Below are 16617 nucleotides of genomic sequence, written 5' to 3'. Positions count from 1 at the left end.
TTCAGTTGCTTATCTTGTTTGGTGATCCTCCTCTGCTGCTGTTTCTGAAACTATGATCATCTTTACTTTCTCTAGAATATCCTTTAGCACTCTCTTTAGGGCTAATTTAGTAGTCATGAATTCCTTCAGTTGTTCTTTGCCATGAAAGTGTCTTATTTTTCCCTCAGTTCTGAAAGATAGTTTTGCAGAGTACATCAGTCTGGGATGGAAGTTGTTTTCTTTCAGGATTTGAAATACTTCATTCCAAACTTGACTTGATGGTTTGTGTTGACATGTCTGCCGTGATTCTGATTGGTTTTTCTTTCCAGGGAATCTATTTCTTTAACAGCTTTTAATATTTTGTTCTTGTGCTGAATTTCTGGGATCTTATTATGTGTCTGCATGTAGATTTACTTTTGTTATGGCTAGTTGGAGTTCTTTATGCCTTGCTTATCTGTGTGCCAGTTTGATTTTTCTGTTCTTATACTTCACCTGTTTCCAGAAGTGGAAAACTAGTGCCCAGTAAGTTGGTTTTCCTTTCTTTTAAATTGTGGTAAGGCCTGTGTAACAAGAGTTATCATCCTAACCAATTTTAAGTGTACAGTTCAGGGACATTAAGTGTGCTTATGTTATGCATCCATCTCCACCCTCCATGTCCAGAACCTTTTCATCTTCCAAAGTGAGACTCTACACATTGAACAGTAACTCCCCATCTCCCCTCACCCAGCTCCCAGCAAACTCCATTTTACTTTCTATCTCTGTGAATTTGACTATTCTGGGTACCTCATATAATTACATAATATAATTCTATATAGAATTATACAGTCACACATGGTGGCCCATTCCTGTAATCCTAGCACTTGGGAGGCTGAGGCAGGAGGCTCATCACTAAGTATTCAAGTCCAGCCTGGACTACATAGTGAGTTTAAGAACAACCTGAATTACAGAGCAAGACGCTGTCTCAAAAGGCAAAACGCAAATCAAACCAAACCAAAATAAATAGAATATGCAACATTTCCCTTTTTTGTGTCTGGCTTATGAGATCTTAAAGTTTCATGTTATAGCATATGCCAGGTTTTCTTTAATTTTTAAGGCTGAATTATATTTCATGTATAAAATGTATTTCATTGTATATATTTCATAACACACACACACACACACACACACACTAATGTACAGTTTTGTTCATCTATGCATCCCTTGATGGACACTTGTATTGTTTCTACTTCGGCTGTTGCAAATATAATAATGCTGCAGCAAATGTGGGTGGACACTTATCTTAAGTCCTTGCTGTCATTTCTTTGGGGTATATCCCTTGCAGTGGAATTGCTAGGTCACATGATAATTCTTTGTCTAATTTCTTTGAGGAGTCAAGTGTTTTGTTTTTGCAGGGCTATAGTATTTTACATTCCTATCAGCAAATAAGTTGCTTTTCTTAGTCCAAACTTTTCTTCGTTTTGGAGATCTGTTTTATTTTAAAATCTGTTTAACCCTGCAGGTTTTCTTCCAACAGAACAGAACAGAACAGAACAAAATAAAACAAAAGATGTCATTTCTTTTGACATCTCTGGAGGGCCACTCCTCTTTTTCTGTGGAACCAGGTTTGCTTGCTTCCACTTCCTTTCACAGGTCCACTCAGTGAGTGTCTGGATGCTCAGAGCAGCACACAGGAACTGTTTTGTCTCCCCAGTATTCTAGTATCAGTAAGGAGAAATCTGTATTGCTTTGTAGTTTGTGTTATTGAGAACATTTAAATTACCACTGTTTGCAACAGACTCGGATGGAAGTGGTATCTCCTGTGGTTATAACTTTAGAAATACATTTTTTTTAAACAGGTATAATTTGCTTCATAGCAGTGACACAGATGGAGAGAATATGAGCTTGAGACTCTCAGGGGCCAAAGATTGCACCCCTCTTCTCTGGCTCTGCTTGTCCTCTATGTTCACTTAAAGGTAACCACCACCACTGGCATTGCAAAGCATTCTCACTCAGATTGAGATAATAAATGATGGATACATTTAGAAATAGAATAAAACTAAACCCCAAGGTTTATGTTCCTGAACAGAGAATGAAAGAAAACTTACCCTTTCCTTTATTTTTGATAATACTTTATTTCTAGTAGCACTTCCTTAATTTCCCATTTTTTAAAAAGCAGTTTTCTTATTGATCTTTGGTGAAATTTCTTTTTTTTTAATCACTTATCATCTGTTCATGTTCTAGTGCCCCTATTTAAATCATTTTTTAATGGAAATAATTTGAGTTTATTAGAAATGAAATTTTCATATCTTTATACTCTGTGTCAGAGACTTTTTGGTTTTAGAATAATTATCTCATATTTAGCCTTAATGTTAAGGGAAGAAGAACGTTTAGTCGGGGCTGGATGTGTACCTCAGTGGTAGAGCACTTGCCTAACATCTAAGAGCCCAGTATTGCTATGTATTAAGTTCTGACCTATGTACATAGAATACAGTGTTCTGTGTACATTTGATAATATTGATTGAATACCAAATGAATAGAACCTTGAGAGGCTAAATTACATAAGGTTTCTTTGTGTACCTTTGAGCAATAGTATTACACAAACAATCAGGGATGAAAAACTTTCATCAATGGCATTTAAATAGGGTGAATGAAATATTAAATTGAATTCTGTCCTGTTCTAAATACAGACTATCAGAGATGAAAACAAGCTTTTCTTATGGACTGGCTGTCGATGGCATTTAAGTAGGATGAATGACATGTTAAATTGAATTCTACCCATACTCCATTTAGCTAGGTTTTGTGAAGTGTGACTTTATCATACATGATGTATTATCACTGTGTGAGATCTCATTTCAACCACTGTAGACTGGAGAGAATTCCATTTCTTTCCTGGCCTCCAAGATGGAGCCAAGGTTTGAAATCAAATATTAATTCCAGTTTATAGTTCTAGATTTTCTAGGTGTCTCTTCAGTTTCTTCTTTATACATGTTTTTCTCTGAAAGAGCAGTAAGTGAATTGACTAAACTAATTTGCCTTTTAGAAGACATTTAAAACAGAAAGACAGTTGGCAAGGAATGAGCTGCAGATGGGAGCAGCAGCTCCAGTTGGATCAACTTTGAGGGGCTTAGCTTGGGACCTGTTTGCTATGGGCTCTGACTGCATGGCTGAAGTTTTTGGGACCACTTAGTAGGACAGGAGGTCTTAACCTTGACCTGTGTAGGCCTTGTGATGGTTTGTACAGCATTGAACTCTTACTCAGCTCTAAAATACAGTTGCTGAGGGCAGCCCTGACCACCTCCCATATCAAATGGTGAGTGTGTTCTTTAGAAGTGGGGTGAAAGCAACATCCAGGATTGTTAAATTTGCCATGCAAGGTGGTTAGTTAAACAGCAAATTGCTTTTAAAATATAAACAGTTCTTGATTGTGCTCTCTTCTAATATCTGATAGCAATCTAATAACTTGTGCAGTGCACAGAGAAGATGTCCCTCTTCACCGCTCTCCTGTTTTAAATAGCAGCCTTATTAAGATGTAATCCATGGTGGGGCCACTCTGTGAAACACGGTGGATACTCCCACCTACCAAAAAATTTTTTGGATGTTGGGTAGTGACACACACACCCAAGTTACAGAAAGGTTTTACATACACACACACACACACACACACACACACACACACAAATTAAGATGTTATGTACATGTGCCAACACCCCACAGTGGTCATTATGTACTGCAAACATGTACTACTAAAAACAAGGTTTATTACTCATAAGATGAGGCTTTCACAGGGAGAGCAGGGCAACTCCGAGGCAGGTCTTCAAATAGCTTGTGAGGGCAGGAAAAGAAGACTGACTTGGAGATTTCGTAGTATTATGGGGAGGTGCAGGGATGAGGGTTCCTGCTGTTTTGTTGCATTTTCTAATGGGTGCCAAAAGGGGGAGCCATCTTGACTTTCTATCAGCTTGTCCAGAGGTGGGACAAACGAGATAAGGCTTAAAAGCTGTCAGGATCAAATACCAGAAATGAAGTCAAAGCTCTATTGTCACATATCACTCCTTTAATGTATCCAATTTAGTAGTTTTATTAGTATATGTATTAGAAACACTGTCTAGTTTCTGAACATTTTCATTGTTCCCAAAAGCAATTTTGTCCCCGTTAGTCCCCCCATTCCTTCTCTTTAGATCTAGATAAACATTAATCTATTTTCTATCTCTTTGGATCTGCCTATGAACATTTCGTTTAAATGCAGTGTGAATTCTTTGGTGACTGGCTTCTTGCACTTAGCATTATGCTGTCAGATTTTTTCATGTTGTAGCATGTTGCTTGTTTTTATGGCTGAATGATATTCCAAATATGGATATGCCCTGTGAGGTTGTCCTAATAAAAGGTGATTGATCTGGCACATCTAAGGGAAAGGCAGTGGAGTAAGTCACATGTCAGTATTAGCAGGACAGGAAGACATGGGTCTGGATCAAAAAGGACTCCAAGATAGGCATCCAATCTTGGGAGCTGTGTAAATTAGAGGTGACACTTAAAGATGTGAATGAAAATATGATTTCCAAATTGAAATATATACCCCTTTAGTGTCTGTACTGTTTGCTAATAGGCACCATCAATCTGCATATCCTGTGATAAAATTCATGGTAATTTTCATTTTAGTGGTCTAACCAATGCAGCATTATTCTGATGCAGAAAAATCATTGAAATCAAATTGGTGAATACGTATCTTGAATTGTTGATTATCTCATGCTTCTGTAGCATGACACTTATATTTTAGCATTGTTGAGTCCTTTGTGCTAAGTAACTTTTGTTGTTTTTTTTTTTCTGCCCATTAATTTTGTTTGGAAAATGATTAATATTTAAAATTGATATATTTTTTAACTGCATATTAATGCATATCTAGGAAATGTTTGCTTTTCTTCTGAATGATGTAAGAAATTGTACCATTCTTTCCCATTTTAAAACATTTTATGATTTATAAATGAAATTATATAAATTTAAGGTATACAATGTGATGATTTCATACGGTGAAGTGGTTACCACAGTCAAGTTAATAAATCTATCACCTCAGTTACCTTTCTTTTTGGTAGTGAAAACATATACGAACATTCAATACTAACTTAGGATTTTTAAAGTAAATCAAATAGAATTTGCTTGGGTATCATTTATAATCTTTTGTAAAGTTTGAATGTAATCCTTTGTTCTCAAATAATATTCTTTGGCTTCTGAACCCACAATATCTAAAGTAACAATGTTAAATTTCTAGGTATTACCTTTCTTTATACTGAATGAACTGGTCCAATTTAAGGTGGCCCCTGGCAGTATATAAATTAGATTAATTGATGGAATTTCTGGATTTTCAAGACTGGGAGTTTAATGCATGTGTTCAGTGTTTTATAGTCTTTAGTATTCAGTTTCTATTCAGATGAGTTTCCATGTTGTTCATCGGCCTATATTGCAGTGTCTCATGGAGACTTGGGTTTTGGCAGAATGTGGGTGTAATCTTGAATCTTACAGCTTTCTTTTAAATCAAATCACATGAAATTGAAATGCTGTTCATAACGACACTGTTTTGCACACGTGTCCAGGGTCTCTACTGCTTTGATCTTGTATGGATGGTGGATATGCTTTGAGTAAAATGCAGGATATAAAGTATACATAGATTTGTGCTTTTCTCTGGGGACACAGTGGCTAAATTGACGATCTAAAATAGATGTTTTGTAATCATGTGACTGGATAATGGTCATTACCAGTCTGTTTTCTGTATTACTTGTTTTTTTGTTATCCACATCTCCAGGTACTCAGTTGTTTTTATTCACTCTAAGTTGGACAGATAGAAAATGAAGACTACCTGTTGCCTTAAGAAATAAGGAATATTATTTAAGAGAAAGATAACTTTTTTTTCTAAGATGTTTGTCATTAGTAGAAGGCTTTCTCTGTGTGTGAGTCATGGCTGTTTTGCATTGTTTTTGATGTTTTTGCCTTTTCTTTTGATATAGGGTCTTGCTATATAGTTAAGGCTGGCCTTGAACTCATTAGGTACCCTGGTCTGGCCTTGAACTCATAGCAGTCGTCTTGCTTCAACCTCCTGGATGCTAGGATTTCAGATGTATGGGTACCTGGCTGGTTGTCTTATATATAGTCTTTAATTTTCTAGGAAGAAAAATGGCAAGTCAACTTTGTCGTATATCATGGCAAACTGCTCTATTCATGTGAATCTTTGGAGATTCACATGAGATAGTATAGTGTCACTGAGTTCAGTCTGCAGTGAAAGGACATGAGTTACTTGTGTACCAAAAATGATAACTATGTTGACTGTGAGGCTTCAGCATGCATTTATTTTGCATACAGAAGCACAGAGGCACATAGCTAGCTGGTGGGGTGACCCTTTTTCCATGCTCTCATTTACACCTCTGGGTACCAATGATGGAAGCTTCCTTTTAAGCAATGTAAACTTGCCAGCCAGATCCAGCAAGGAGTGAAGCTGGGTACAGCAACGTTGTGTTCCCTTGTGGTTTGCTGTCAGCAGGCTGTTACCCAAAAGGTTGTTTGAAGTGGGCTTATGTGTGTTTCCATAGCAGCAGTCATCTTAGCAATTTCACTCGTTTTTGGATTTTTTTTTTCCTCTTTTGCTTCTCTGTTCCTTGCTGGTGTAGGATTAAACAAACAGCACATTTAGGTCAAGGAAAGAGATGTTTGCTAATATAGATGCTAGGCTAAGCATTCTAGGAGGGCGATTGCTTGCAGCAGATGAACATTCTTTGTGCCTTCCAGCAGCCCCTGCAGCAGTGTGGCTGTCTGGCACTGTTTATTTCATTTTGGGCAGGTTCTGAGATTCAGAACATTCCCAAGCAAATCATAGAAGCCAGCAGTTTTCCAGTAACCTCATGCAAATCTTTTGTATATTTGTCCTTTGTATTAACAGTGAAGCGATACACTGGAAAAATGATACTTTCAAGATCTTGGTGCATCTGAGGTGTGTCATCTCAATTTTGCACCACCCACCCTCCTGTTTTATACTCGGAGCCTGGATTTTTTGTCAGGCCGATGGGCAGAAGCAGATTCTAGTGTGACAGCTTGGAGCTTCCCTTCTGTTCCAGTGCCGGTAACTGCCTGTCATGAAGTGGTACAGTGGGAGCCTGTATCTGAAGAGCCAAGGAAGATGATGTGGAAATGGAGTAGAGATTGCTAGAGATCTGAACATCCACACCTTGGGGATGGGTTGCACTACTAGTGTGATTCTGTTCAAAGGCATCCGCACCATTTTTGAAAGAAACTGTGCTTATATGTGCAAACAGCAAGGAGAGAATAATGCCCTTGAATATACAGCATACAATTGGACAAAAGAAGATTCAGAACTATTGATCTCCTCCTGTCTGGTAAATTCTGTTTTGCTTAATTAATAATAGTTTAATGCTGATAGAATAAATTGATCTTTATTTGTAATTCAAATATATTTATTTTCAGTATGCTTTTATATAGGTAGTTTCTGTATGCTAGTAGGTAATTTTTGGCCTTAAATAAAATTTTTAGGTGTGTATTGGTATGTGTGAGAATGCCAGGTGTTAAAGCTAGATATATACAGAGAGAGGAGCTTGAGTACAGTATCATTAAAGAATAGTTTTCTAAGGCAGTTATTATCAGGTTACATTTTGCTAAGTCTCAGAAATAATACTTTGCAAAGTGTATATTCAGGGTATTGTGTATATGAATTCTCTTGCAGTGATAGTGAATTATTCAGTCTCTTTACATCTTAGCCTTTTACTTGGCTAGGTTTTTTTTTTTTTTTAAACTAATGGTTTGTGGTCCTTTAACTCAGGGAGAGAAATTTAAAGGGAGTGTGAAATAAAATTGTAATGGGTATGATACAAACATTTATAGTTTTATTTTCTTAAACTCCAACTATGTTTTTGGGCAAAGGATCATGAGACTAAAAGGAGCCTTAGTTTAACAGCACACTTCTGTATTCTCCTTTAGGAGGCTCAGAGAGGTGTCAGATCACAGATGGGTGTGCCTCTCAATGGCCTTCTCATCAATATCAGGCTTGTGAGGAAGCCACATATTGATATATCCCTTTCAGAATGCCTCCCATTTTTCCTTCTGTTCTCATCACAATTTTTGTGAAGATGAGTGGGAAAAATATGCCTGAGTTTTTGCTGGTAGAGCGAGGTGTGCCTTTCCCCATGTGAGGCTGTGCCTGAGCTTGTGGAAGGGCGTTAGTGTGCCATTTGTACCTTGGGATCAGATATGGGTGTTGCAGACTGTAGAACCTGGGGAGAGAATGCATTTTGAGGAGAGGCTTATGTGAGATTAGTACTTAAAATGTAGTACTTGGGAGGAGGAAAGAAAAGCATCTTATGAAACATCAGATGCATTTTGGAAGGCAGTGTTGTGTGTGCTCTGGAATTTAAGTGGTGGTATTATTAACTGCTAAATATTTTAAGCACTGATGTATTTTGGAATATGCTTTAGAGAGTAACTGGTATCAGAAATGAGAAGGAGTAACTTATTACAGTGCTCTGCTGCATTAGTGTACTGTGATCTGACAGCCTAGGACCTATTTTGGCCCTTAATGGCAATGCCCCTCCCATGCTGCAGGTTGTGCTCCTTGAGCCAAGCTGACTTGATTTGGTTACCCTGACTTTAGAAGACTCCACCTGCTTTTCTTTCTTTCTTTTTTTTTTTTTTTTTTTTTTTTTTTCCTGCTCAAGAGAAGAGTAACTTGGTATGGGCTTTGTGAGAGCTTTAGGACCTGGGATTCTGAAACCCTGCTTCTGTGTATCATGTTGCCTGTCACTCTCACCTGCACCAACAGGCTGTGTGTCCATGTCCCAAGGTGTTGCTGGATGGAAAGATCCCAACCTGTCTCCTTTTTCTGTCCTTGTCCCTTGTGACATTCTCTATGAAGCAGGCAAAGTGAGACCTTTGAGAAAGAAAGTCAAGCCCTATCACTCTTCTGCTCAGGACCCATTGGTAGCTCAGGGTCAAACATGTAATCCTTGCAGTGGCCTTCAGATCAGTTGGTAGTATGGCCTTCAATGCAGATTTCCTCCTCTCCACCTTTTTGCTCCTGGTTCTGGCTTACTGTTCCTTGTGTGACATCTCCATGTGGCACTGCATGGATCTTGCCTGGGCTCCTTCAGATCTCAGCTTAGATTCCTCTTCTTGCTGGGCTTTCTCAGTGCCTTTGGTAGCCCTGTAGCACCTTTATTGAGCCCTTTCTCCATTTCCTGTAGAGGTTTCTGGTAGTATTGAGCTCCATTGACTACTCCTAGTCCAGAATATATAATAATATGCAAATAGTAATAGTAATTACCAGTGTTATATAGAGTACACTTTACAAGGATTCAATTCATGATGACTGGGATTTTTGTTTTGTGTTGTTCACTACTCTATTCCTAATCACTAGAGCAATGTCTGGCTCAATTAATGAGTAAGTGCTCAATTAATGAGTAAATTTTCATGAAGTGGTTTTATTGTCCTGAATTTGGAGAAGCTGCTGAGAGGATAGGTTATATCAAACTTTTAAAATCAAAGTTTTTTTTTCATTAGTTTCTTCTAATAACTGGATTATTAAAAGACAGTCTCTCCTAGAATGTTGACCACTTAACACCTTAGAGTTATACTTTCTAACTCTTGTATCCTGGAGGCACATCAATAAGTGTGCCAAGACTAAGTGTTCCATGGGGTTGTGATGGGCATGATTGACATTTGATTATATTATCTTTGGGTATTGTTCAGACTCTGTTCCACAGGCATATGGGGGCCTATTGCTCTGTAGCTTGAGTCACCCAAACTCATTTTTTGAGTTGTTTTGATGATTTGATTTTTAAAGATTTTTTTGTAATACAGATTTGCAATACAAAATGAGTACATTCATTGTGGAGAGTTGGTCTTTATGCATATGACAGCTTAGTCCTCTTTGCTTATCTTTTTATTCCCTTCCCCTCCCTCCATCCTTAGATCTCTTCTCATGTGCACATCAATCTCCCTGTTTTCTATCATCTATCTTTTATTTTGCTCTTTAAATTATTTATACTTAGGGTTTCATGTAAGATAAATCATGCAATATTTAAAGTTGTGTTTCTGATTTATTTCACTCAACATTATGGTCTCAAAGTGCATTCATTTTCCTACAGATGACTCAGATTTATCCTTTGTTATGACTAAATAGTAATCCAGTGTCTGTGTGTGCGTGTGTGTATTGTTTTAGTTACTTTTCTCTCTCATTGTTGAGACAGAATTCCTGGTGCCCAAAGATAGGGAAGGGGAAGTTTATTTCTTACAGGTTGGAGGTTTCAGTTCATACTTAGTTGGCTCCAAGGCAGAATGACATGGCAGCCACAAACAGCAAGAGAGAAAGACACCTTCTTCCCACTCTTACACTGTATGCTGGCTCTACCTCTAGGCAGGTGTACCGCTTACACCACCAATCCCAGTGCCAGACCATGAACCAATCATGAATGCTGTATTCAGCTGTGTCCATGATTGCATGAGGGGGGGGGGCATCTGACATAAACCATGATATATATCTATATATCTTATATCTATCCATTTGTCTTTTGGTGGACATAATAGACCTTTTCCAAGATTTAGGTATTATGAATTAAACTACTGTAAACATAGGTATGTACATAGTACTGCAATATGATATCTTTAATGCTTTTGGGAAGATACAAAGGAGAGGTATAGTTGGGTCACATGGAATTTCTAGTTTTAGTTTTTTGAGGAATTTCCATACTGATTTCCATAGAGGTTGTGTACTAGTTTACAGTCTTACCAATAATGTAGGCTTCCTTTTTCCCATATCTTTACCAGAATTGCTTTTTCAGGTCCTTAATGACAGACATTCTTTCTGGAGTCAGATAGAATCTCAGTGTTGTTTTGATTTGCCTTTCTTTAATGGGCAGATATGCTGACCTTACTTTTGTCTTTCTTCCTTTCCTGTACTGGGAATTGAACTCAGGACCTTGTGCTTGCCAGGCAAGTGTTTATGCTGCTGAGCTATATACCTGGCTCCTGCTGAATATTTTTTTATGTGCTTATAAGCCACTTGTACTACTTCTGAGAAATGTGTATTTATCTGAATTGCCTATTGTTCATAGTCTTTTGTTTGGGGGTGTTTTTTTTTTTTTTTTCTAGAGTTCTTTATATGTTCTAAATGTTAGTCTTCTGTCTGAGGAGATGCTGGCAACATTTTCTCCCTGCATTCTGCAGGCTGTTTCTTCACTCTGTTAGTTGTTTTCTTTACTGTGCAGAAAATTTTTACTTTTATATAATCCCATTTGTTGATTCTTGATGTTACTTGTTGTACAACTGAGGCTTTGTTCATAAAATCCTTCCTGTACCTGTATCTTCAGGAGTTTTACCTCTTTTATATTCCAGCAGATTCAGTATTTCCCTTTTAATACCTAGGTCTTTGGTCCATTTTGATTTTGTATTGGTACAAGATGAGATACAGATCTAGATTCAGTGTTCTGCATGTGAATAACCAGTTTTCCATCACCATTTGTTAAGGAGGCTGTTGTTTTCTCCATCATGAGATGGCTGAATGTGCCTGGGGTTGTTTCTGCGTCCCTAGTTCTATTCCACTGATATGCACATCTGTTTTTGTGCCATGTTGTTTTATCACTGTAGCTTTGCAATGTAACTTGCAATCCAGGATTGTGATGCCCTTTGTTTTGCTCTTATTGCTGAGGATTACTTTTGGTGTTCTGTGTCTCTTCTGGTGCCATATAAATTTTAGGATTGTTTTTCCTAGTTCTGTGAAGAATGCTGTTGGTGTCCAAACCCATCCTTGAAGGGGCCCTACCTGTTGTAACTCCCTTGGGTTACTTGCACGCAAGGGTAGACTGACCTTATCTTCAGGCAGATGTGGGCCCATGTCAGGGTCCTTAGCCTTTTGAAATTTGAAGCTCATGTACACACAATTTAAGAGCTGTGTGACTTTGGACAATTTGCTTAATTACTCTGTTCTTTAGTTTCCTAATCTTTTAAATGCAGATAGTAACACTGTTTATCTCATAGAAATATTAAATGAGTATTTAATATTTTTTAGGACATAAGTAAGTACTTACTGTAAGCTGTTATCACTGTTATTGTTTCTGTTTTTCAGTGTTCGTTTTATGGGTAGTGCTAGAAGAAATTCTCTTTTGTATTCTGAATGGTCTTACCTCCCTGACAAATTGCTTACATATACATATGAATATGGAAAGAAACATTTATGTATACCATGATTCTTATAATTAAACATAGTCATGTCTTAGTTAACTGTTAAAATACCAAAGATAAGACCCAGCTCCAACATGAACATAGGCCTTTCAAGAGGATCTCTGTCTCTCTGTTTCTCTCCCCCTCACACCCCGCCTCCTTGCCTCTCTCCAAGGTATAATTGATAAGCTGTTAGAAAAGCATACAGTGAAGAAAAGAAACCTTTTTGTGATCATTAAGGATGGTTCTGAAATTTAAAAAATACTGAGTGTAGCCTTTAGCTTTATTAAACTAGATGGCTGTGCAGTCTGCTGCTGGGAGATTCTTTTTGTATTTTAAATATATGAATTAGCTCTTTGGTGAGTGGACAGGAATGGATTCATTTGGCAATTGTAAAATAACTGAATTTAAAATACAATGCACTAAAATTTTGAGGGTCAATTCTGAGTTGAGGTATATTTGTTCCTTTGTTTGGATTTTACCTAAGTAATTTTTTCTTTACTAGGCATGGTGGCACATGCCTGCAATGTCAACTGTCTGGGAGTCTGAGGAAGGAGGATCACAAGTTTGAGCCTAGTCTGGGCAAATTAAAGATTTAATGAGACCTTCTTCCAAAATAAAAAATAAAAAGGGCTGAACATACTTCTTAGTATAAAGGCCCTGGGTTCAATCTCCCAGTACTATCAAAAACATTTTTTTCCGTGTTCTAATTTTATTACTAGTTCAGTTCAATCAGGAAGTAATCTTGATTGCTTAGTTATATTGGGCAGACAGAAATGATGAGGATCCTTTTCATTTGGCAAGGAGGCTTTTGTACAGGACCAGGAGATACTGTCTGTGGATGGGAGGGCATCGTACAGCCCAGGACCTTCCCAGTGGAAAGGAGACTTGAGTTGAAATAAAATGTGTAAATCCCATTTCCTTACATCTGGCAAAGTTTGTAATAGGCCCGTTATTATCGACGAGGACTTGCCCTGGTTTACTCATATTTAGCAGTGTCACATTCTACTCCCTTAAAGTAACTGTGGAGAAGTTGAAACTGTTGGATGATTCTGTGAGTGTTCTCTTTTTGCTGATTACATTATATTATTATGGGATATAATTATTATATTATATGGAAGGTGTTGCTCAGTGATAACCTTGACAACATTTAGAACCATGTCAGCAGCTCAATAAAGAGTAAAACTGATGGCCAACTTCTTGAAATCACAGGGGAGAAAAACTTGTTTTCAGTTTCTTTTGTGATGTGATGGGACCATGCAGCTCTAATTTTACTCACTGTGAATTATTGTTAATCTTCTCACCTTAAAGATTTGAAGATTTTCATGTTTTTTTCTAGTATAAGATGTGCTGAACATATTCAGCATATAGAATTATCAGACTATTCCAACTTCCTAACTTAAATGTTCCTTCCAAGCTAAAATAAAACAAAAAAACAACAAAAAACTGTTGGCTATGAAAATCCTTTGGTTTATCAGGTACTTATTTAATAGTCATGTACTGGACATGTGCATTGAGCAAAGGAGATAACAGAGTTAAAGACAGTTTTTTCTCTGGCAGATAAGCGCTCCCAATCTTGGTTGCATGGCTGTGTGTTTGGAATTGGGATGAGGGGAATGGGGTCAAGGAAAAGTGGCTTTCTCAGTGATGATTGGTAAGTGAAAAATGGCATAATGCCTGTTAGTTTGTGCTAGTTGGGTATAGTAAAGGTTGGCTTTTGATTATTTTAGGTGTGCTTTGATGATACTGTATTCTGTTGTCCTGTTCTGTCTTGAGGTGTGAGGAAGGCAGGAGCTGTCTGGCTTCCTTCTGTGCCAGCACCAGGGCCTGCAACCCTTTGGTCACAGGAGCAGGCACTGGGTAGGTCATTTCTTCCATTTCACTTCTAATGTCCTTCCTAATGGCACCCAGAGGATTTTGTTGTCTGTTTTGATCATAATGGCAAATTAGGCTGATGTTTTCAAGAAAGAGCCTACTCTGATTCCTATACACATTTCCTGACGTCGGAACTGAGGTTGCTGGGCTCAGTTCTTTCTCATATGATGAGTGTGGCCAACTTAGCGCAGTAGAGGATGGGACCTTTTCTCAGAGCTTTGTTTAAATTTACCATTTTATTTATCAGTGGGACTCATTTATTACAGTATTTATTACATTATAGACAAGCAATAACCCTTTATTGTAGAAACCATTCGTAAGTCTAGTTGACAGAGAATAACTATGATTTAAGTATCTGAGGTAAAAACTTCCAGAATTTCATTCTTACATAGCTCTATATATGTAAAAAAAAAGTAATAAATTGTTATGGACTGAATTGTGTCCCTTCCTTAGCCAAATTCATATGTTGGCTCTCTAACCTCCAGTGTGACTGTATTTGGAGATAGGGTGTTTAGGAGGTAATTTAAGGTTTAATAAAGTTATAAGGGTGAGGCTCTCATCTGATAAAATTTTATCCTTATGAAAAGTGGAAGAGTGATCCTGCATGCATAATGATTTGTGTGCTTGCTTGCATACTGTCTTTGTATCTCTGTCAGGCTTTCTTAGCCCTCCCCCTTTACTATGGTTACAATACCTAGAAAAATCAGGAGGGCTACATTAATCACTTCCCATCACTGGGACAAAATGTCTGACATTCCAGCTTAAAGGAGGAAAGATTTATTTTAGCTCATGGTTTTCAAAGAATTCAGTCCATGGTTTGGTTGACTCATAAATGGATAGATATGGACAGATGTACTTAGTATTTGACTCAGTCTGTATATTTGTTCCCTAATCTGTCATGGCTATTGAGGGCTATTGTGGAGGGAAGGCCAAGTGGAGCCACTAAAGTTGTCTTTACCTTGGGAAATAGTACATCAGAAGCAGTATTGTATCCCTGGAGGAACTGAGAAAATTAGTGCCACCATCAAGAAACTAAGAAAGGTGCAGGGTGGTGGTTCCTACTACATCCCTGTTTAACTCTCCTGTTTGGCCTGTGCAGAAGATGAGTAGATCCTGGAGAATGGCAGTGGATTGCTATAAACTAAATCAGGTGGTGACTCCAGGTGTAGTTTCCTTGTTTAAGAAGATTAAACACATCTCTTGGTACCTGTTATGTAGCCTATAATTGGCAGATACCTTTTTCTTCATACCTATCTGAAAGACCCACTAGAAGCAACTTGCTTTCAACTGGCAAGGCAAGCAATTTATTTTACTGTCTGCATTTCTTTCAGCATTCTGGTCTTCTGAGTTCCAACCAGAACCATCCACCCAACTTGGCTTACTGCATTCTAGGACTTCTCTAGCCAGAATCTCAAAACCTTTCCAAATTCCTTCTGCAAACCAGTTGCAAAGTCTTCTAAATCACATGATCAGGCACAGAAACAATCTACCAATCTTATGGATTAGTAGCTTTCCTGTTGCTGGGTCAAAATACCTGACATCCGTAGCTTTAAAGGGTAAGAGATTTGATTTTGCTCACACTTCGGAGTTTAAGTTCATGGAGTTTAAGACCAGGGCAGAAGCAGCGTGATAGAACTGTATGATAGGAAAATTGCTCTCTTTTTGGAGGCCAGGAAGCAGAGAGAAAAGGGAGGCGCCATGGAGGGAGATAAACCCTCTGGATAAACCCTCTGAAGATCTCTAGCAATACATCTCTTCAGCCAGGCCTGAATACTACCTCCTAATAGCACATTTATCTATGAACACACCATAGATCAATCCATTGACGAGGGCACACCTCTCCCCTCCTATCCACCCCCCAATCTCCTTCCAAAAGCTCCATCTCTAAAACATGAAGGAGACATTTTACATCTTAACTAGAACAAAAGCCTTTAACAGGACCTGACTATGCTGGCACTTTGATGTCACATTGCCTGTCTCCAGAACTGTGGGAAAATAAATTTCTATTGTGTGAACTACCCAGTCTATAATATGTTTTATGGCCCAAACTGACTTACACACAAGTATAAAAAGAATATTATGGTATATAGTCTTACATTTTGCTTTAAAGAGACTTAATGATATATCACAAATACCTTTACATGTCACTAAGTGTGCATTTATGTCTCATTCTCAATGGTGTCATTTCATTTTATGGATGTGATATATTTCATGTAATATAAACTCACTATACCTTTTTGTTTTGATTGTAAATAGTATGAATGCTTCTCTATAGATATTTTCAACATTTGTCAGATTGTTTTCTTAGCAAATTTTTTTTTAATTTGAAATAGCTGGGTCAAAGTATATTTTACTTTTAAAATCTTTTGTTATACACAGTGCTGTGTAGCCTAGTTGTCCTCCATTTTAGGCTGTGTTGAGATTTTTAAAATTTCAAAACAAAGTGTGTACTCTTCTGACTTTAAGCAGTTTGCTTTTATTTTGTTCTTTATTAAGCTGATGGTGTTATCTATTGAACAGAGCATAGTAACTTAGATTGCTGAACACTTAGGCAAATAGTGAGGTTCAGATTAGCAC

The 16617-nt window shown here is 37.7% G+C and overlaps 1 protein-coding gene across 14 annotated transcripts in view; it reads left to right on the top strand.

Moving 5' to 3' along the window:
- The window catches only part of Dock9 (dedicator of cytokinesis 9), a 261185-nt gene that overhangs the window by 58191 nt on the left and 186377 nt on the right, over window positions 1-16617 (top strand). For 3 of the 14 annotated variants that reach the window (XM_063246977.1, XM_063246975.1, XM_063246973.1), the window contains exon 1: window positions 6751-7334. The exons of 5 other annotated variants lie outside the window; for them this stretch is intronic. In XM_063246977.1, the coding sequence (XP_063103047.1) occupies window positions 7173-7334 (162 nt within the window). In that variant the 5' untranslated portion in view covers window positions 6751-7172. Of the gene's footprint in view, window positions 1-6692; window positions 7335-16617 lie in introns of those variants that run through there. 6 more of the 14 variants (XM_063246967.1, XM_063246965.1, XM_063246971.1 and 3 more) reach the window with 5 other exon arrangements.

This window comes from Cavia porcellus, unplaced genomic scaffold (genome assembly GCF_034190915.1).
Source record: "Cavia porcellus strain 051 isolate PalLab524CR breed Dunkin Hartley unplaced genomic scaffold, mCavPor4.1 scaffold_4, whole genome shotgun sequence".
Taxonomy (NCBI): Eukaryota; Metazoa; Chordata; class Mammalia; order Rodentia; family Caviidae; genus Cavia; species Cavia porcellus.
This window is presented reverse-complemented; position numbering and strand designations above follow the sequence as displayed.